Below are 21,467 nucleotides of genomic sequence, written 5' to 3'. Positions count from 1 at the left end.
GAAGGGTAGAGGGCTTCAGTCATAATGCAGCACACGGTAGCTTCGCGTCACTTGCTTTTCGACCAAGCGCGATGACCCATTGTGTGAATTGAAAGTACCTCTCGTGCTAGGTTAAACCTGCCTCCTTGGGACTTAGCTCTAAAAATGAATTCCCAGTTAGCCGATTACCTAGCCCACTGAAGCTTATCCCCTTTAAGCACTCACTTCAACTCATGTAAAACAGACCAGAAGCTTCCACTTTCATATTGAGGAAAGCGCTAGGCACCTCTTAAAAGATCCAACTTCCCCCTTGACAGAGTACAAAAATGTACAGATCCTAAATAATTGAAGGGGACTCTTTTTGTTTAGTATCTAAATAGCTGGAGTTACAAACAGTAGGGGCCCGAGATTGCAAAGCTATCAAATCTCTAGAAAATTTAAATTAAAAGTCTTAATAAAGCAGAAATGCAGCATAAACAGCAGTCCCCAAAATGCCATTCAGTTATTCAATGAAGCAATAAAAGTCAATGGGGAATGATGAGACTACTCTTGGAAACCCTTTCCACATTTTATCATAGCAAAATCTGCTGCAAGAACGCCATAAAAGGTACAGGATACTGTCAATAATAAATTTGTGATATTTAATTCCAGAACAGAAAAGTCTAACGTCATGCACATCCATATTTTCCCCCATATTAAGAAATAAAATTGCACTTCAAGAGAAAGGCACCAAAGCAAAACCAATAAAGTAATAATATTTAAAGCAATATCTAAGGTAAACCTGATGCCATCGCATTGGCAGTGCACCCAGCGCTGGCAAATGTCACAGCAGACCATAGGGGTTGATTCAGAATCTCTATACACCTACAGTATAGAAAACAATTAATTGCATTCCCCATAAAAACATGAGAAGAAAAATACTCAGTTGCTTAGGAAAAGCAATGAAAGCAAAAGACATCACGTAGTACTAGCTGACAAATTTGCTACGAGGCATTAGTAAACCACCATAGTACAAAGAACCTCATTGTAAGATTAAACAAAGAGAATCTCAGATAATAAAAACCGCCATAACATCTACCTTCAAACAAACAGGACAGTAGTTTCCCTTCACAAATAATCTTCCACAGGCATCACAACAAGTGTATCCTAAAAACCACCTGCCAGAGATCAAGATATCAATAGTTCAGAGGCAATAGAAAATGCAATGCCTTAAATGATTTTCATAGGATATGCAAAGCATTAAATAATTTGCATAGGATATGCAATGCCTTAAATGATTTCTATACATCACATGCAGCACACAATATTATTTTATGCTATTGCAATAATTTGTATTTGGAATCTCGAAAAGACATTAGTGTGGAAAATTCACGGTGCTACAGGCAAGCCCAAAACTAGAGAACTGAGTTAAATTGCTTTCAAACCCTTATCAGAATATATAACGTGAACCGGAACTCCTACATGATGTTCCTCTGTGAAGATACAGAAAAAACAACATAGAGAAGTACATGAATAAGCATTTTACTAAAATGGAGTTAATTAGAGTGATCAATTAACATTAATAGCAAAACTTGAATCCAAGAGAATGTCCCACTAGCTGCTCATGGCCCCATACTACATACCTCACGCTCAGTCCGTTTCCTGGAACATTAGAACTACAGCTGTGACACTTCGTGTGTTTGGGGCATAAATAAGGCCCACTGCTGACGTTCTGCACATCCCAAAAACAACTAAGTATAATCTACTTTTATCATTATACAAAACTGAAAGAGTAAGACACGAGAATCAACCTTGTGTGGAGGCTGCATACAGTAACAGTGATAAGCTGCATCACACCTTTTGCAAAACATGAACTTGTTTGGATCTCCAGTTCTTCGACAGCCCTACACCAAATGACCAAACAAGGAGCATACATACAGTCAATATATATGAGCAATATAGTGAGCATAAGAACTGAGAACATGAGTTGAACAATGACTTAGACATCAAATAGCCAAAAATGCAATAATCACAAGAGAATGATCCAGAATGCATGTCCAATTATCAAACAGAAGAGTTGCTTTATGCAAAAGAATATTTTAAAAAAAAAAAAAATGACCAGCCCATAGTTTCATTTATAATCCTACTCGATAGGGACAGTTCCTCACCCGCTACCATACACATGTAACACCAACTGACGCCAACAATGCGCACCTTCCTCGGCACCCTTGAGATCCATATTGCTATATGGAAAAGGTCATCTCCTCCCTAACCAATAGTTTCTCATGAAAGGACTTCACAAAGGACATTCCATTATTTCCAAACCCCACCTCCAAACATTGGAATCAAAGAACATACCATTTCTTCCAACCCCCCCACCTCTCCCTCCAAACATCGAAATTATCAACCGGATTGACTTGTCTATGTAGTAAGGCAAGGATTCTGTATATCCTTAAAATTTCTTTTTCATTTTTCTTCTTCAAAGATGACACTTTCCTTGTATGCAAGTCCCCATCTTCAACTACTTCTAATTTTGAGCTTCTTTTTGCTTCCCTTTCAACTTTATGTATAGTTTCTAAAGCAATTTAATATGAAATTGGATGCTGCAAAATAATTCTTCTTATAGTTGATTAATTCTTTTTATAGTTAATTTATTGAGAATCTAAAATCAATGCTGCTATTGACCATCACTATTCTGTGACCTTGTTGAAATTTATTTTCTTTCTACTTCAGTTTATGTATTGAGTTTATATATAGTCATTGTTGTATAACAGGTACTGAAAATAATGATGTTAATCAGTATTTGATCTTATAAGTACTAAATTCATTTATTTAGGTAATTTCATGTGTTTGATGAATCTAACCAATAGTGACTCATGTCACATTAAATGACTTCTTCTTTTTTTGATAAGGTAACCTTGTATTCACACCAAAAAACCCATCAAGTAAAAACTGATGAGGTGGGATTTACAACCCCAGAGGGCATCCTGATAACCAAAAACCCAAAAAAGAACTTTACAATTGTCCTATGAAGTCCACTAAACTTACTACCTCCCCCACCATATCCTGTTTAAATGACTTCTTTTTAAATAACTATGCCGCCCCGACCAACTTGCACGGACTTCAACTAATTCCACTAGATACCTTCCACCAGCCCACTTACTAGATAACTGTCTAACAACCCAAGAAATCATCTAGTGTCATCAAATAACTTCTCACAACCAGGGATTGGGGTTTCAACATGGGTTTATCATTATAAGCTACTATCGCTTGCAGCTAATTAGCTTTGACATGGTGCTTATCTGAGTTGGGTCCACTTGATCTAGCGGAAAGTAGTCTTACCCTACTTCGTACGGGACAAAGGGTAGTTGATACGGCAAGTGTATGATTAGTGGCTAATGGGATTGCGTATAAGTGGGCCATGGGTCAAATGCTACCTGTTTCGCCATCTCCATTGAATGTTGTACACCATACACATATGGACGGATCCATTTAAGATCATTTACTTAAAAGCAATATCTTTTTCTCAATTGACTGTCCATGCCGACAGAGATGTTGAAAAAAACCTCTTTCCGCCTTTGCCAGGATCTTATTTTTAATCAGTGTACCTTACCCAAGATTTGTGGGTCAAAACTGACATGGGTGACCTATCATAGGGCTAGGCAGCAGGCTAGAACCAAAAATGCCTAAATATGAAAACCTCCGGTTGTTACATATGGCTATTAAAGAAAATTAGGGCATCAGTTAATATCTCTGATTAATTTATTATTTCCATTTTGTTAGGTAATAAAAGTCAATGTCTTGTCGAATTAGCTTTGACCTTCTTATTCTCAAAAAAGAAAAAGAAAGCAACTCATAGTACAATTGCCACGTTTTGGGCATCTATTAAAAAGCAAAACCAACTATGTTTTATCATTTTATTGAAATGAATCAAAAGTTTTACCTCACAAAGCCGGCATGACGGGCATGTCCATGAACTCCAATGGAAGAGATCTGTAGGAAGGGGCATATTAGCAAAAGTACAACACTAAAAACTGACAAATCTTGTGGCCTATAAAAGTACCTCTATGTTGACCCCAAGCTTTCAGGCAGTTTCGGTGATACTTCTTCGCGCAACTTTTGCATGACATCATTTTCCTTGCTCTTTCACCTCCTTCATTTTCACCGGAAAAGCATAACCTACACATCACTTTGACATTCGATAGACCCTGTTCTTCTCCACCAACATCTTTCATGGAGCCCTGAGGGCAGATATTTATTTGTAAATAAAATGATTGAATGGTATCATGTAACAATTTATGATTCCAGCTCCCAGCCTCCACACCCCCAAGAGGAGAAGAAATGAACATCAGTAGAATGAGCAATGAAAAGGGGTTATTACATGTTCAGTAACAGTGCACCTTTAGAATATGAAAATTCTGCTGGTTAGTGATAACATCTATTTGGTTGAATTTGAGGAACGACAAAAGAAACATCCCAACCATTGTTGCGATTTTAAATTCAAATGACTTCTAGACCACTGCTGTTTGGAGCACTAGCAGACCTGTACTTTTACGGGTCACTTGGTTGGCATGCTAGTTATGTGAGGAGGAATTGTTTATATGGTGATTAACAATGATGGGATTGTTAATGCAGTCATTAATAGCAAGAAGATTGTTATACATGAATTACTTACTTTAAAAGGGCATTTTGTATTGGGATGGGTTTAATCCCCACATTGCGAATTTATGTATTCTTATTCCACATTCTATTCCATATAAAATAATAACCGTTTCATACACAACTTAATGCAGGTATTATTTAGGGAAAAAAGAGAAGAGAGGGGGAGAGGGATTCATCACCAATATTTGATTGGATCTCTAATGCCGTCAACCAAACTTTGTATTTGTTATACTTTGATTTACTTTTTTCATGTGGCCAACCAATTAGGGGTTGTTTGGTAGAGTGTATTAACAAAAACAATACATGCATTAGCTCTGTGTATTAGTAATGCTTGTATTAGTTATACACTTCATTGTGTATTAAAGTGTGTATTACTAATACCATGAATTTCTAGGTATTAGTAATGCAAGGGAATAAAATGCATGCATTAGCATGGTTATTGTGGAGGATATCTTTATAAATAAATATTTTTATGCAATGCATGCTATTTTTAGTCCACCAAACCAAACAATGCATAAGAAACATTGTATGTATAATTAATGCAAGCATTACTAATACACTGTATTTAGCACTCATATGCCTTTCGAGGCTTCCCCCTTGTAAATATTCTCAGGTAAGAAAGCAGAACCTCGCATTATTTTTATACACCCTACAAAACGACCCTTTGCTTGATTATGTTATGTGGGGTTTTATGTTGATATTAATGTTAATTATTGCAATACATCAACCACAAAAAACTTAGAACATTATGTCTCAAGTTGTCCACTTCATAGAACATTCTCACACTCTCAAGTCATTAAAGCCAAATAACTTAAATGTACTACTGTGATATAATACAACGTTTTGGAAGGATAGGTGGATGGACAATATCATTTTGATGGAGGAATTCCCAAGTCTCTTTCAAATAGAATGTGAACCAAATTCTTCCATCTCTCAGAATAGAGAAGACAACACCTGGAATGTACTATTAAGGAACTTACAAGACTGGGAAATCAAAGAAGTGGTCAAGTTGTTTTTTAGGCTAGAAGGCCAGGTGATAAATGTCTGGGAAGCAGACAAGTTAAGTGGGGCAGTGACAAGGTAGTAGATACTCGGTGAAAGCAGGCTATGCAATCTCATATGCTCCTAATGAAGTGCTTGATAACTGGCGGCCATGGAAGTTGATATGGAAGACTAAGCTCCTAACAAAGATCATATGCTTCAGTTGGACAACTCTTAATGAAGCTTGCCTCACTCAAGACAACCTTAAGAAAAGGAACTTTCAGATTGCTCTATGAAGAGTTGTTCAACACCCATAAATTACTCAATCCTATAGGAAGCACCATGAAAAATCTTTCTCAATCCTGTAGGAAGCACCATGAAAATTCATTCTCTTTTGAGATAAGATATCAGAACAGGCTAAATATTCTGTTGTATCTTTTCTCCTCCTATAGTGGAATACTATACAAACACTTAAGAGTCTAAAATGTAAATGGAGCTAAATTATCAAGTACCCTAAAATCATTCATACAAACCAGAATATCTATACCTTTGTGGACCACATAAATTATTTTCTCCCTCAACAGAACAAGCCAGCATTAAAATAAATGGAAACACAATAGTCATGGCATACAATCCACATGAAATATAAACAGACAAGTGATCTGAAAACAGATCTTCTCAGCAACCATCTATGTCAGTATCCTGACTATGATAAATAGGACAACAGAGAAGTCAATTGATTTAACAATCACAATTTTCACATTCCACATTCAAATTCATGCAAATCTACGTTTTTTTAGAACTGCAGTTCCTAACCTCCACATCACCAGACTCAAATCGTCTAGCAAAATCCTCAGCCACCATAGATGCAGCAGCAGCTTTCTTCTGCAAAGCAACACGCTTAGTCTGAGCTGAAGCAATAGCAGCCGCCTCCTCACCATCCCCGCCGCTTCCACCACCCCCATCACCTACAGGCGCCTGTGGAGGTGGAGCAACATTAAGCTTGGGCACCTTAACCTGAATTGTAGCAGGTTGTTTGGCCTTAAGACCCCATGGGTCCTTGAGAAACTCCTCAAGCTTAGTCACATCTCCAAAGAACTCATTTTTACCCTTCGGAAACCCATGAGGGCAGAAGCAGATCTTTCGACTGCACCAAAAAATATAAAAACACTCAATTGGGTCAGAAATTCCAAACAAAACAACAAAACACAAACCCAAGAACCCGATTTCACATCCATCGATAAAGAAAGAGAAAGAGAAACCTAACAGATCCTCCTCTACACCAAAAAATCACCAAAACCCACCTCCAGAAACACTCAATAGGTCATAAAAACCCCAGTAAACAACTTAAAACCATAAAACAAAGAACCCATTTGGCATTCTTGGCCTAGACAAGAGAGAGTAAAGAGAAAGAGTGATAATAAAAGAGAGAAAGAGAGAAAAATAAACAAAATTATAATCAAATAATACATAAAAATAAAAGAATGTAGTACCAGGTAATTGGGCAAGCTGTGTGAAAGGCCATACGCGAGATAAAGATTTTTGTGTATTGAGGAATTTTTGAAGAGTTTAAATTGGGGAAAAGCCCTTTTGAGGGAAGAGAGAGAGAGAGAAAGGGGAAGGGGCGTGGCTTATGAGAGTTTGGGGATACACAACTTTTGTTTATAAGATGAGGTAAAATTCAATTTGGCCTATAGAAGTTTTCAAAATGTCAATAAAACCCATGATGATTTGTATAATAAGAGAAGAAACTTCGAGAAAAACACCTACGATTTTTAGAGATAAATTTTAAAAATTTATTTGATCATAAAATTTTGTTTAATTTTTAAAATTTAATACATAAGTTTGTTTATAGAATGAGGCAAAAATTAAATTTTGTCCATGAGAGTTTTCTTTATTAAATCCATAATTGTTTGTATAATAGTTGGAAAAACTCAAAAATGGAAAATTATAAAAAGAGATTAAGAGAAGAAATATTGATAAAAACATCTATGGTCCTTGGGAATAGATTCTGAAGAAGTATTTGATCATAAAATTTTGTATGATTGAAAATTTGGTACAAAAAAATATTTTAAAGCAATTTTGATTCATTGAAAATTTTAAAATGTTAATTGAATTCATACTTGTTTGTATAATAGTGAAAAAAACTCGAAAAAGGAAAAAGATTCAAAAAGAAAATAAGAGAAGAAACCTCGAGGAAAACGCCTATGGTTCTTGAGAATAGATTTTAAAATTTTATTTGACCATAAAATTTTACTTGATTTTAGAATTTTAATTTTTTTTTAAATGTTTATAAAAGTGAGGAAAAATTCAACTTTGGCCCATTAAAGTTTTCAAAATATTAATAAAATCCATGATCCTTTGTATATTAATAGGAAAAACTTTTAAAGGAAAAAGTTCTAAAAATGAAAATAAGATTAGAAATTTCGAGAAAAACGCCTATGGTCCTTGGGATATATTTTAAAAACTTATTTGATGATAAAATTTTACTTGATTTTGAAAATCTAATATATGAGTTTATTTATAATGTAAGGCGAAAATCAAATTTAGCTCATTGAAGTTTCCAATATGTTAATATAATCCATGATTATTATTTGTATAATAGTGAAAAAAACTCAAAAGAGGAAAATAAATAAGAGAAGAAATCTCGAGAAAAACGCCTAATAGTCCTTGAAAATAGTTTTTTAAAATTTATTTGACCATAAAATTTTGTCGGATTTGAAAAATTCATACAAAAATTTATTTGATTTTTTTCATACGCGTTGTTTTTATTGTTATATTTTATTTATTTTTCACGTTAACTTTTGGATTGTATTAATTTCACTAAGAATAGGAATAAGGAGGTAGATAAACACTCATAAACTTAAAGTGCTAAAATAAGTTTGATTGTCAAATTCAAGGGGTATTTTACGTATTTTCTCTAATTTTACTTTAAAAAGGTGAATGACATTGATGTTGATATTTATTTTCTTTGATTTTAGATCAGTATTTGAGTTTATCTGAACGCCAGAAGAAAATGAAAAAAAAAAATTTTAAAAATTCTCATTATGTGTGATTGAATTTTATACAAGATAAATATTTATTAGTTTCTGACACTTCATTTAAAATTAGAAAAGTTTGTTGAATCGTGAGGGGTACACTTTAATCAACAAAATATTCTTATAGATAGTGTTGTGGTCAAACCTTAAAAAAAATTATGTGATTCTTCAAGATTTTACAGCAAGATCGTATAGACATCAAACTTAATTTTATGTAGTCTTATACAATTTGTAAAAATTTGAGAAGTCTAAAATGTAATGTATCATAAATCACACAAATAAATTTGAGTGTATCACAAAAGTCTCTCACAGAAAAAATCTATCAAGTGTAAAATTTGATATTTAATTGAAAAATATTCATTGAAAGTGAACATAAATTAATGAAGTAAGGACGAGTTCAAATCAATTGCTATGTAGGAAATATCTTTTTAACTAGGTTTGATTCAACACCATTAAATGATTCATGACACGATCTTTTAAAATATATTCGTTTATTTGTATATATTGATATTGATCTTAAATATGTTGTAGTGTCTTATGTAAGTTAATTTATGTCATTTGATTATTACATGAATTAAAAAGATCACGAGAAAATGAGATTAAAATATATAAATGTTAAATCATTGTAAAAGCGCGTTTCAAAAGTTTGAAACATTTGATTCTATCTTTCACTCATTGTTTCTTCTATAACTAACAGGTTTTGTATTTTAAATCTTGGCGGTTGTCTTAAAGTTGAGGAGATGAGAAAGGACCTGGTCATATATTTATAGGCATCAAGCCTTAATTCAATTGGTCTCCTCATAACAAACTTTACTAGGTTTTCGACCTGACTTATACTACTGTCAACACTTACCAATACGAAAAAAATTAGCATAGCATAACAACTTATAGATTTAACTTGCAAAATGTACATCACTTTTATTTTTTTGGCAAAAAAAACAATAACATTTTATTTGGTATTCAAAAGCCACGTTTATTTTTCTTAAAAAGTGGATTTTCTTTTTAAAATTTTCTCTTTATAGACAAATTATTTTATTTATTGTAAAGAAAAATTAAATGTATACATTTTCAAATTGAATGTATACGTAGTTGAAAGTATGTATACTAACATGATTTTATGTATTTAAATATTTATCGAAAATTAATATATCCATACATATCAATAGCTGCAAAATATACTTATGTATACTAATAGTGTATACAAACAAAATATAATTAAGGTATACAATTTATTTTCAATAGATTTCAATGTTCACCACATACTAAATGTATATATAAACTTATATTGGACGTCTAATACTAAGTTTGGAGAATTGCAAGTGGATACACAAACATAATATGAAAATAAATTGTGTATACATTATAATGCAAACATCCAATTGATCAAATATATTTAACTGAATATACGAACAAATCTATAGTTATATTTACATTAAACAGATGTATATTATAGTCCATATTTAATATAACATATAAAACACATTTACATACATTTAATAATTAGTACATATTAATTGAGGATTAAAAATATTTTTTATGCCTTAAAAGTAATTACAACCTTTTTCAGTTAATTACCAGATTTAAAAAAATCCTTCCTTAAAAGTTAAAAGTGGTTCTAGCATCTGTTAATGTATTAATTAAGGAATAATTTATATTTTTCATTCCTTAAAGTAGCAGCAGTTATTTCCGATTACTTTGTGTCAATACTTTGATTCAATAAATCAATGTAATTCTCGTTCAAACTCTGTTCAAGCGGTATTGTCATCTTCGCTAAAAACAAAAATGCTAAAATAAAAATTGCTATATATAGTTCCTGAAAATTTGAAATCTTAAATTGAAAGCAAAAATCTTGAGGGTCGTCTGAAGCATGATGTCTGACGCATTCGTCAAAGCTCTCCTTTTGCAACACTTAGCTCCATTTCACTTTATTTCTCACATTAACTGAATTTTCATCTAACAAAGTAGAAAAACTATCAAAAGACATTTGTTGTTGCTTAAGAACTCACAATTATTCCTAAAATAAAAGCATCAAACGTGTCGTCAAATACCGGGACATCAACGAATTGAAAACTGAACCACATTGCAAACTGAGTCAAATCGTAAAAAAAAAACCTTACTAATGATTTGGTTTGACTTGCTTTGGTATTGAAAAAAAATCCAACTTTACTTGGGTCAGTTTGGTTTTAACTGAAAAAAGTCAACCCGAGACCAAACCAACCCGACATTATATATATAATTTTAAAAATATATTTTATACATAAAAGTATTTACTTTAATAATAATTTCAATTTTTTTTTTATACTTTTTCATATTTTTTATCTTTTAACATATTATTTCTAATATTTGAGACTTATAATATTGAATAGTTCAATAAAGGCTATAGTCCAAAGATATTAATAACTCAAATCAAAATCAAGTCACTATGAGCGCTACCAAAAAAAAAATTAATTCAACCCTAAGAATGACAATAATGTTGAATATTTGTTCTTTAGTTTTACATTGATTTAGACATTTAAAATACATAACCTAATTTTATTTGTTCTTTAATGTTTAATCATGTGATTAATACTTATTATACTTATTTTAGCACAATTTAGTATTTCTAAATTATAATCATTTTCATTGTGACTTATTAATTTGCAATATTTATTTCATTCGATTTCATTATTATTTTTTGTTGAATATTTTAGTGTCATCACTCTCTCATATTTTGTGTTATTTTCTTATGAAACACCTTAGAATGTTGTATTTTAGTAGGACTGGATAAATATTTGGAGCACAAGTTAATTATATGTTTGTATGAATACAATCCGAGGTTGAACAACCCGAATTTTATTAGTTTGATTTGATTTATAAATTTAAAAATCAAATACGAATGATTTGATTTGATACTTGAAAAATCTGAATCAATCCAATCAGGTATACCCACACTTTATGGTATAATCTTTCTTTATTGATCAAGTTAAATAATACAAACATTTTACATGTATTTGTTATCGTGCTTAAAAGATTCAACATAAAATTCATTAATAGGCATAATATTAAATAGATCATTACTTGACGATTAAAAAAATATTAACATCGAGGAGTAAAATAATTACATGAAATTTGTAGCACATATTAAAGCTCACCACTATATATAACAAGTACACAAATAAGTCATAACAATTCTAAATCAATAATAACATATTAGGAAAAGGCAACAACTCATGATCACAATATAATAAAGCATAACATAGGTTGATAGTACCACCTACCACAATACAATGATTAGATTACTTGCATGATTACCACCAAAACATGTGGTACACAAGTTGCTTCTCCATTAATTAATAATTTCCATATAATTTATATGCCGTTTGGTAAATAGATAGGAAATAGGTTATTAATGTTTAAAATTACTACAATTTTTGGTTAATAGTTAGAAATCTGCATATCTAATATGTATATAAGTTATATTATGAGGGAACTTATGCCTTATTTTATGTAGAATAGGAGGTGAAATAACTGAAACATGAATAATAATACATAGATGCACTCATATACAATTGATCTCTATATTACTAATACATGCATAATTCTAACCAGCTACGAAACGACCCTTTATGAAAAAAAATCTTTTATAGGGAGTGACTATCTCAAACTTAGAGTCAAAAAAATATTTTGCTTTTTGCAAATGGATCCTACACGACATCAATTTAGATTAGAAAAATTGATCCTTGACAGAGAAAACCATACATGACATGAGTTTAGTTTAATCAGACTGTATTGTAAATAATGAACATTGAGAACACTAATGAAAAATTAAAAAATATAAAATTATATTATTACTAATATCGTATGGAGTATATTATTCAAATTTTGTAATTCAAAATTTATGGAGTAATAGTATATGATTTGCTTAATTATTTATTTTGTGTGGTGTTGTCCTGCCTCCCACCAGCACATAGCCGTTGCGCAATTGTTGATGCGAGTAATAAAACTAGAGAAGGAACGTGAATCCCATGCAAAACGTTGGGAGAGTTCATATTGAAATAGACAAGAAAATACCCATTTTCTCTCCCATTCGTCTTGCCGTTTGAGGAAGTTGGAGATCTGTGAGAATTCTCCGATCTCCCTCTTTCTTCTGGCATTCAATTCTCCATTTTCCTTTCTTTTTTTTAACCATACCCATTTCTCTAATTTCTTCTCTGTTTTTTTGCCAATCCTGAATTGGCCGATCAAATTTTCGTTTTTGGTGGGTGTTTCTTGAAATTCAAAACTAAAACAGAAAAACCCACCTCGTGTTTTCTTTGATTTTGGAGAAAAGGGGAAATTTTTTTCTGGGGGAATTTTAATTTGTTGAAAATGGGTATTTCTCATCAAATAATGCCGGCATGTGATCAGCTCTGTGTTTGTTGTCCGGCAATGCGGACAAGGTCCCGCCAACCTGTTAAGCGTTATAAGAAGCTGATTTCTGATAGCTTTCCTCGATCTCCGGTTAGTCTTGAATCAATTTTTTCGTTTCTTATTTGATGATAGAGAATGGATTTTGTTATTTTTTTTTATGTTCTTTTATTTGGGTGTTTTTGATTCCCTTCGTTGTAGGAATTAGGAAACATATGTTGCCTCCTTATATGGTATTGTATTGATAGTATCATCTCTTGAGTTAGCTGTTTGGTCCTGAAAAAAAAAAAGTAAAAAAAGTTAGCTGTTTGGATTGGGTTAGGCCGAAGATCCATTTATTTACAAGTTATAAGAGCTTGATCCAGTCATTTGATTGTTTTACCCAATGTTGGACCCCCGTGTTATGTTATACAGTTATGGGCGTGAAGGGGTGTTAAATGTCCTACATTGGTGGAGGAGATGAGGAAACATTGGTATATTTCAGATTGAGTTAGACCTATGATTTATTTCTTTACCGCGCGTATGAAAATAAAAAAATTAGAGAATATAGTGAAAATTGTATGAGAATCCTTTGGATTGCAATATGATCAAGAGGTTGGACTGATTACTCCCTCCCTCCCTCCACCCCCGACAAAACAGCTCCTAGGTGGGTGTTGCGCTCTGTCTGATGAGATATTGTAGAATTTTGTGTTCTGATTAGTACATGCAGTTGAACCTTGTATAAGAATCATAAAGGTAGTTGTCCAGCGATTGGAAGTGCATAGCTTGGGTGTCAGCTGCTCTGTTTGAGAAACTTATAATTTTTCCTCAATGTATGTTGGAATTATACTCCAATGATATCCTGTTGGTTTTTTTTTTTTTTTTTATGATTCTTATGTCAGGTGACTAGACGTTGTTGTATAGTCTATTGATTTTAGATGTTCAGCCTTTCTGGTAGTGTTAGATGATTAAAGGCTTCATATAATAGTTCTTATGTTATTTTCTACGGAGTTAACAAACTCGTTTCAGCATGTGTTAGATCCTTATTTTCTAATTTTTATTTCCGATAATGAGTTAATTTTCTAGTTATTACCAAGATCTGGAATATTCTTATCAGGGAAGTTTAACAAATTCTCCTCTAGTATTGTAGAATGAGATTAAGCACTAAGCAAAGTGAAAAGTCAAATGGTTTTACCTGTAAATATTTGGGTTATTCTTTCTTTGAGGTTGCAATTATGGGATTGCAAGAACTCCTGAAATTTATAGATAGCTATGCACTTTTGTATCGTGATACTCTGAGTACTCTTGGATACAAGCTCTATACATACTGTGTGCAATATATCCATCCACAGATTCCTGATGCAGAAAGAGGATGAAACAATTAATTCAGTCTTAAATGTGTATTTTGAGAGTATTCATATACCTGAATTGGTAGTGGCCTCACTTAAACCACTGAGTCAACCTTTACTCTTATGTTAAGAGGATTCAAAATCTATATATATACATAAAAAAAAATAAAAAATATACCTTAGATATATAGGTGAACCTCAATCATCTCACCACATCCATATTGATTAATAACACATTTGATTATGTAGTCATTGATAAATTCTGAAAATTAAATAAATTCTATATGAGCATTTGTGCTTCCTAATTATCCAGAATTTGCTCCACTCTTATATATTCAGCCAAAACATGGTGCCTATTACATGGTAAAAGATGTGAAAGGTCATTACTCATTAGTTGCCAACATGAGTTTTAAATAATAACACCGTCTAACAGTTGTAGTTCTGGCTTAGTTGGAATTAGATTAAGTTGGTGTGAATGACAAAACTTGGCCCCAGTTCGGTTGGAGAGATGAAGAGACTTTAGCACAGGTAGGTTCTGATGTTGTTCGCTCTGGAGTATGAATCTTTTAGGATTATAGACCATCATGGTAGCAGTGATGTATCCTTGATATTTGCATTTGAGCTTCTTGAATATCTTGAGGTAGGATAATAACCTCCTTACCGTTTCCTATGCTTTCTTTACTCACTGGAAGCATTAGAAGTTGATTTTTTTATTGGTTTGAAAGGACTAAGTTTCTTCAAGAACTAACTTTATCTTTTATTTATGACAGGATGGAGAGCCTAATGAACGAATGATCAACAAATTGTGTGAATATGCTTCAAAAAATCCACTTAGGATACCCAAGGTTGTGTTACTGAGATACTGAACAAACTTGATAAGATGGACTTATTTTTTATTTTAAATTTAAGATTCATTTCTTGTTCCGTTTTCTCCTTAAAAGCATTTAAATAGTATTCTTACAACCATGCAATAATATATGGATTCCCAAAAATTGTTGAGATTTTGATAAGCCTCTATGCTATACCATTATATATTTTACCCTATTTCAAGTTTGGGAAGAGCTGATGAACTTCAATCTATGGCCAGATAACAACTGTTCTTGAGCAAAGGTGCTACCGGGAACTAAGAAATGAGAATCTCGGGTCTGTAAAGGTAGTCATGTGTATCTACCGGAAGTTGCTTACATCCTGTAAGCAACAAATGTAAGTTCCTTGCTCTTTTAACATTGATGGAAGAAGGTTTCTGATCATGAAAAGGATAATGTTGTGAATATATGTGCTAATCTTTCTTTTACATTGTCTAAAGACATGATGTGAGTTATACAGGTTCTGAGCTGCTATAGACATACATCAGAAAAGTAGTTTCTTCTCATCTCATGCTCAAATGTTTAACGAGTTTACTAGTTACCTTTTTTTACTTCTTTGGTATAAAAAAAAACAAAGTTAGAATTAGGCCATTTACAATGAAATTTGATGTTTTATTGATTGTCATGGTAATAATTCTATTAGAGTAGTGAAGGACAGATTTTGTATGTAGTATTTGTGATGTAGCAAAAAAAGGGAGAAGAAAAGTGGATAAAGAAGAATACGAAGATAGAGGTCAATTCCTAGATACTTATTTTTCAAATTAAGTATGTTAAAAATAAAATGCCAAGGTTCTATTTATGTAGTAAGGAACCCCGAATAACATTCGTTCCTGAAATAATGAGAACTTCATCTGGAAGTAAGAGATAAAGGTAAAGGATAAAAATAAACAACCTGACAGATAATGAAAACATATAATCTAATCAACCTAAGCCTAATTTAGAATCTAACTGATTAAAATAATCTAGTAGAAGACTAACAACAGTTCATGTTTTTCTACTATTAACTCTCCTAGTCTTTGTTTGAAAAAGTATCTCTCTTAATCTTTTAAAACTTAATTATTTTTCTGGTGGAAGAAAACTTGATTCTGGTGATCGAATGGAAGTCATCCTCAGTAATCCATGTAGCATCATGTAGTGGTTGATCCTTCCGCTAAACAAGCTATACTAACCATTAGCTGATGAAGTTATGATCTCATTACTAAGTACATCTATGATCTGAGATGAATCTCTGTAAGGTGAAGGCTTGGGCCCTGGGATACTATAAAAAAGAGAACAGAGGCTCAAATATGCCTCTTTAAGGTAGGTCAAATGCCTTTTAACACTGTTTCCAACTTCCAAAACTTCAGAAAAGTCGAAGGTGATGAATGGAGAGACCAAGACTCCCTTTTGTGGTCTCACTTGAATGTTGTAAAAAGACAATTGGGGATCTGTCACCTTTATAGTGTTCCGAATGTCCACGGCTGTCACTCTTTCAAAAAGTTTCATCATATGAGTCATAAATTTAATACCATGATAGTTTGAAACAAATTCGAATGTATCCTCTGTTTTATATACCAGGACCAAGGTCCTGCTTGTCTACTTGTTTCGCATGTTTCCACTCCTTAATCTAACATTAAATAGCTGGATAAGTCACTACATATAAGTTTAATATGTCAACACGATATAGCTTCTACCGTCTAACTCCAATTGCTTTATATTCTTCTTTTCATGTTTCACTTTATACAATGAAAGATGAAAGGAAATTCACTTCTGTCTTCCTAAATAGTACTCCTTCCGTTTCAATTTGTTTGTCTGACTTTGACTTGACACATAATCTTTGAATCTTGTGGTCTTAAACTAAAAATATATAGAATGTACCAAAATGCCCTTTAATCTTGTGGTAAACATGCCATGTTAAAAGTTAGAACTAAGAGTTGCCAAAAAAGGGATGAGGCATTCCTTGCGAAACAGACTTAAAAGAAAAGTAAGACAAACAAATTGAAACAAATGGAGTTATAGATTTAGCTATCATCCTACTTCCATGACTGTCACGACTCACGACTCACAACTCAAAAATGGAGGGTTGTACGATTACTTAGCGGAAATGTCCTTCTCCAAGCGACCCTTAAGTTGTCAATCTTCAGGGAGAAGAAATTCCATTTCCTTGAGCACGTCGTCCTAAATTAGCAAATCTCCATGTTCTGTGACCTTCATTTGCCAGAAAACACCTCTTGTGCTGTTGCACTTCAAGTAATTTTTGTCTAGTGAGCCAATCGAGGTTTGGCTGTGGGCATGTGGTTGAAACACCATTTGTGCAGTCATACTTTACAAAGGAAAATTGTCTGAAGCCCAATTCAACTGTTAGTGCGCTTTCTCTCCAGACATGCTACTGCATAGCACAAAGGAAAATTGTTTGGCACCCAATCGAACTGTTGTGCTTTCTCTCCAGATTTGCAACCACAACGTACAAAACAATTTGGTTCTTCTCTTGATTGATTCCCAGATCCAAGTTATGAGTTTCCAACAAGTTGAAACTTCTTTAGCCCTCCAAACTCCTCCAAGTCGTTTTTGAAGCCCCAATCCATGAGCAAACAACGCATATGCAAATGCCTCAACTATATTACAAGCATCCATATCATGAACTCAAACACCTATACACACATGCACAGTTTACTAGAAGGTCCATGGTGTTTCAATTTTCCACTTTTATCCGTCCTAAAAAGTATTGAGTTAGCTATCACCTCACATCTGGCCCCACTTGTTTCACATTCACATATTTCTTGAATTTTAATTGCACAAATCTATAGTATTACCTTGAATATAGAAGTCAAACCAATTATCTCACTCTGAATGCGGTTTGTTCAATATCTTACCTTTTTTTGAATGATGATGGTGTTCGGGCAAATTTGCACGCTCCTCGATTAATTTCATAGAGTACCTGCTACCTCCCACCAACATAGGTACCAAATAACTCTTCCAAAAAGGCTTGGAGAGATGGGAAAAAATCACCTGGCTTTTGCCTCCACTAAGAAACCTCACGGTTCTCAACCCACTTCATTGACCACTAGGTCAAACCCATACCCTTGAGTTCAAATATGTTACTTTTTTTAAGGACTCGTAAGTCATGTCATATTATGAGACAACAAAATATATCTTGAAATCACAAGCATGTCTCAACATGGCTTACTTGCATGCTTGACAGTTTTTCTGCATAGAGGTGTCACATTTGATAATTTGGCTACTGCAAGCTCTGACTTCAATATACTAAAAATCAAACTGAGGCAAAGCCCTTATTTTAGGTGCCATAGTTTACTCTCTAGATTCTTCAACATACCAGGTCTCCTACCCATGGAGGCCATTATATGGGTAATAAAGGAGATTAGAAACATTGGCCGCAAAGCTGATGGATAGCAAGAACTCTTGGGAGAATATTATGAAATGGAAGCTTTTGCACTTGCTGAGGTTAAGTGAGGGTAACGAGGCTGAAATGAAAAAAAACCCTGATATTTCCCTCATCTGCTAGTGTGGGAAAAGAAGCACCGATTCTTCTTCTACTAGGATATCTATAAAAGTCAAGGAAATGAGGATCATCGTGTACAAAATTTCAAAAGTTTACCCCTTTTCAGAGATATGCACAGTTCCATGATATAATTGTTTCTATCACTTGTTTTCCTTCAGTTTTTAACCAATTGGAGATCATTGATTTGTTTCTGAACTATGGGGTTTGTTGATTTTCTTACTGTTTTTCGTACAATGAGTCCTGTAGACCTGAACTAGTACAAATGCACCGCAGGCCACTATTTGCAGGCAGCTTTCTCAGTATAATACACATTTTGCTGGATCAGATGAGGCATGATGAAATGCGCACAGTTGGATGCCAAGCTCTTTTTGACTTCATAATTAACCAGGTTAATAGCTTCGTCTTTCGGCTTTACCCTATATTGGTGATAGTTATCTTTAAGATAACACAAGTTCTACTCAACAGTTAAAGCTTATTTTCGAATTTGACTGTGCATTATGCAGAGGGACTCTACATATATGTTTAACTTTGAAGGCCTGATTCCTAAAATCTGTCTTCTTGCTCAAGAGATGGGTGAGGACGAAAGGGTGATTAAAATGCGCTGTGCTGGTCTTCAAGCTCTGTCCGCCATGGTAAATTACCAGATAAACTTCTTGTTATTTTCTTTTTTGAGACTGGTAAGTTTGTATTCTTCAGCATTAAGGATATGCAGACCACCACCAAAAGTTAAATTACAGACTCCCTACAGATCTATAGTCTGTTAAGTAAGAACATAGCTGTTTACAAAAATGTAAAAGATACAACACAATTCCATTTGACTTTATTAATGGAATTGGACCTATTTTCCTGATGCTCTTTCTGAGGTGTAAACTTTGTTTGATTAGCTTGAGTTTGTGGAGATACAGTCATGAACGGTGACTGAATATTTTGTCAGAGACATCTTCCATTTAGTTGGATGTTCCAACAACTTTACAAATAGATATACTAGTAAAGTTGTATAGCAGCCTGGTCTTTTGTTTCTACATAAGCGTATGCTAGGACAATGGCTTAGATCTTTGAAGACTATAGCTTTTTCATCAATCCACGCATTCATTGTATAATTGTGGCTTAGATCTTTGAAGACTATAGATTTTTCATCATTCCACACATTCATTGTATAATTATGCCCCAAATTTTTTAAGTGGTGTCTTATTGAAGAACATATTCATCATTCAATATTAGAACTGCAGAGATATGTCTAACTTGAAGAAAATTGCCTTTTAGGGATTTGTAGAGAAGTCTTTGAATTAGTTCCTGCACCTGCACCATTGAATTTTAGAACTGGCTACGCTGTGTCAAAAATTGTAACACAACACCTTGAAGGTCTTTTTCAGATTTTCTTTTCTTTGATATGCTATATTTGAGCCAAGGGTCTATCGAAACAATCTCTCTGTCTCCACAAGGTGGGTTAAGGTCTGCGTTACACATCACCCTCTGACTGTTTGCATCATGTGTTAATAATATGTGAAACTATATACTTTTGGAGAATTCATTGCTTCTAACTATAATGAAGTTTGTGCTTAGCACTTCGCTGTGAATTGCTCCTCTACTGCTTCCTTTGCTGATTATAAATATGTGCTTTGATAAGGAAGTTGCTTATGAGTTCTTTCATGGTGAGTTTCATTTTAATGTGTGGTTTCTGTCTGATTAGTGATGTGGTTTTCACAGTAAATGAATCCCTAAATTTGGAAGCATGTAAGATTGATTTAGCTATTGGAAATAATGAGTGTGATCTCACAAGCATGCTGAAAATTTGAAGTTCCCTAGTTCAAATCTAAGTAAAGAAAGTGATTTTTGAAATTGAGCTAATTTGTAACTAAGATTTAAAATTACTAAAACTAAACTTAACTTGTGTGTTTGGTATAATGGAAAATATTTTCTGGATAAGTCACTTCGAGTGTTTGGTTGTCAAAAAATCTTTTTTCTAGGAAAACATTTTCCACAAAAAAGGGTTTGGGTCGTGGTCAGCCTAACCAATTCAACATCTCTGTTATTGTAATAGAAGAGTTGGTATGGAAAAACGTATAGAATAGAGTTTTTGAAGGACTTGATGTCAAATGGATTGATGATCTTGGAATCATTTGGCTGGTTAGAAGAAAAAAACTTGCATCTGCATCTCACTCAATGCATAATCTAATAACAAAACAGAACACTGTTTTAACCCAAAATAAATTCTACTAAATTCATAAACTAATATATGTAGTTCCTCCATTAAATAATTCTTCACAACTATCAATTAATAATAGCTAATTCTATGGACTACAAATATTACAAATAATTTATCTAAATAAGAATTGATCAACCATTTGAACAAGTTACAGTAAACAAAAAAGATCCAAACGAAAATAGCTTTTGGTCAAGGAGGTATAGGAATCTGGAAACTGAGTAAGGTTGTCAACTGCACAGCAATGTGAAGAACTAAAAAGCTGCTCCTGCAACAAAGAACTGAGAAGAAGCCTAGGACTCTTAGAGCTTGAGATATGAAATGTGGAGAAAACTACATCATCCAGTAAATGTTTAAACTGAATAGTGTCAATGGCAGTGAAGCTTTTTCTTTCCTCCATTTCGGCAAAGAAAGTGGATTTCTACAATAATAGCTCGTTGTCTAGAAGGAGTGGACTCATCATACCCTAGAAAGTGTGTAGGAGCTCTCTGGGGGGAGAGGGGGAAAGAGACAAAGGGTGGAAGTACTCCCCCCCCCCCCCACTGG

General features: G+C 33.3%; 2 protein-coding genes across 4 annotated transcripts in view; one reads left to right on the top strand and one right to left on the bottom strand.

Annotated features, from left to right (window-relative positions):
* LOC102586916 (histone-lysine N-methyltransferase 2C-like) overlaps nt 1–7,224 on the bottom strand; it is a 123,914-nt gene extending 116,690 nt beyond the window's left edge. For 2 of the 3 annotated variants that reach the window (XM_006345376.2, XM_006345375.2), the window contains exons 1-8: nt 7,095–7,224; nt 6,418–6,748; nt 4,022–4,199; nt 3,902–3,951; nt 1,770–1,862; nt 1,602–1,690; nt 1,058–1,136; nt 761–843 (exon numbers count right to left, since the gene is read on the bottom strand). In XM_006345376.2, coding sequence (XP_006345438.1) covers nt 761–843; nt 1,058–1,136; nt 1,602–1,690; nt 1,770–1,862; nt 3,902–3,951; nt 4,022–4,199; nt 6,418–6,748; nt 7,095–7,126 — 935 coding nt within the window. In that variant the 5' untranslated portion in view covers nt 7,127–7,224. The remainder of the gene's footprint in view (nt 1–760; nt 844–1,057; nt 1,137–1,601; nt 1,691–1,769; nt 1,863–3,901; nt 3,952–4,021; nt 4,200–6,417; nt 6,749–7,094) is intronic. The other variant, XM_015307862.1, reaches the window with a different exon arrangement.
* A 5,358-nt stretch (nt 7,225–12,582) lies between these two features.
* The window catches only part of LOC102584593 (protein EFR3 homolog B-like), a 20,327-nt gene continuing 11,442 nt past the window's right edge, over nt 12,583–21,467 (top strand). The window contains exons 1-5 of the mRNA XM_006345369.2: nt 12,583–13,118; nt 15,124–15,198; nt 15,441–15,556; nt 18,992–19,106; nt 19,222–19,350. Coding sequence (XP_006345431.1) covers nt 12,987–13,118; nt 15,124–15,198; nt 15,441–15,556; nt 18,992–19,106; nt 19,222–19,350 — 567 coding nt within the window. The 5' untranslated portion in view covers nt 12,583–12,986. The remainder of the gene's footprint in view (nt 13,119–15,123; nt 15,199–15,440; nt 15,557–18,991; nt 19,107–19,221; nt 19,351–21,467) is intronic.

This window comes from Solanum tuberosum, unplaced genomic scaffold, assembly GCF_000226075.1.
Source record: "Solanum tuberosum cultivar DM 1-3 516 R44 unplaced genomic scaffold, SolTub_3.0 scf00068, whole genome shotgun sequence".
Classification (NCBI taxonomy): domain Eukaryota; kingdom Viridiplantae; phylum Streptophyta; class Magnoliopsida; order Solanales; family Solanaceae; genus Solanum; species Solanum tuberosum.
This window is presented reverse-complemented; position numbering and strand designations above follow the sequence as displayed.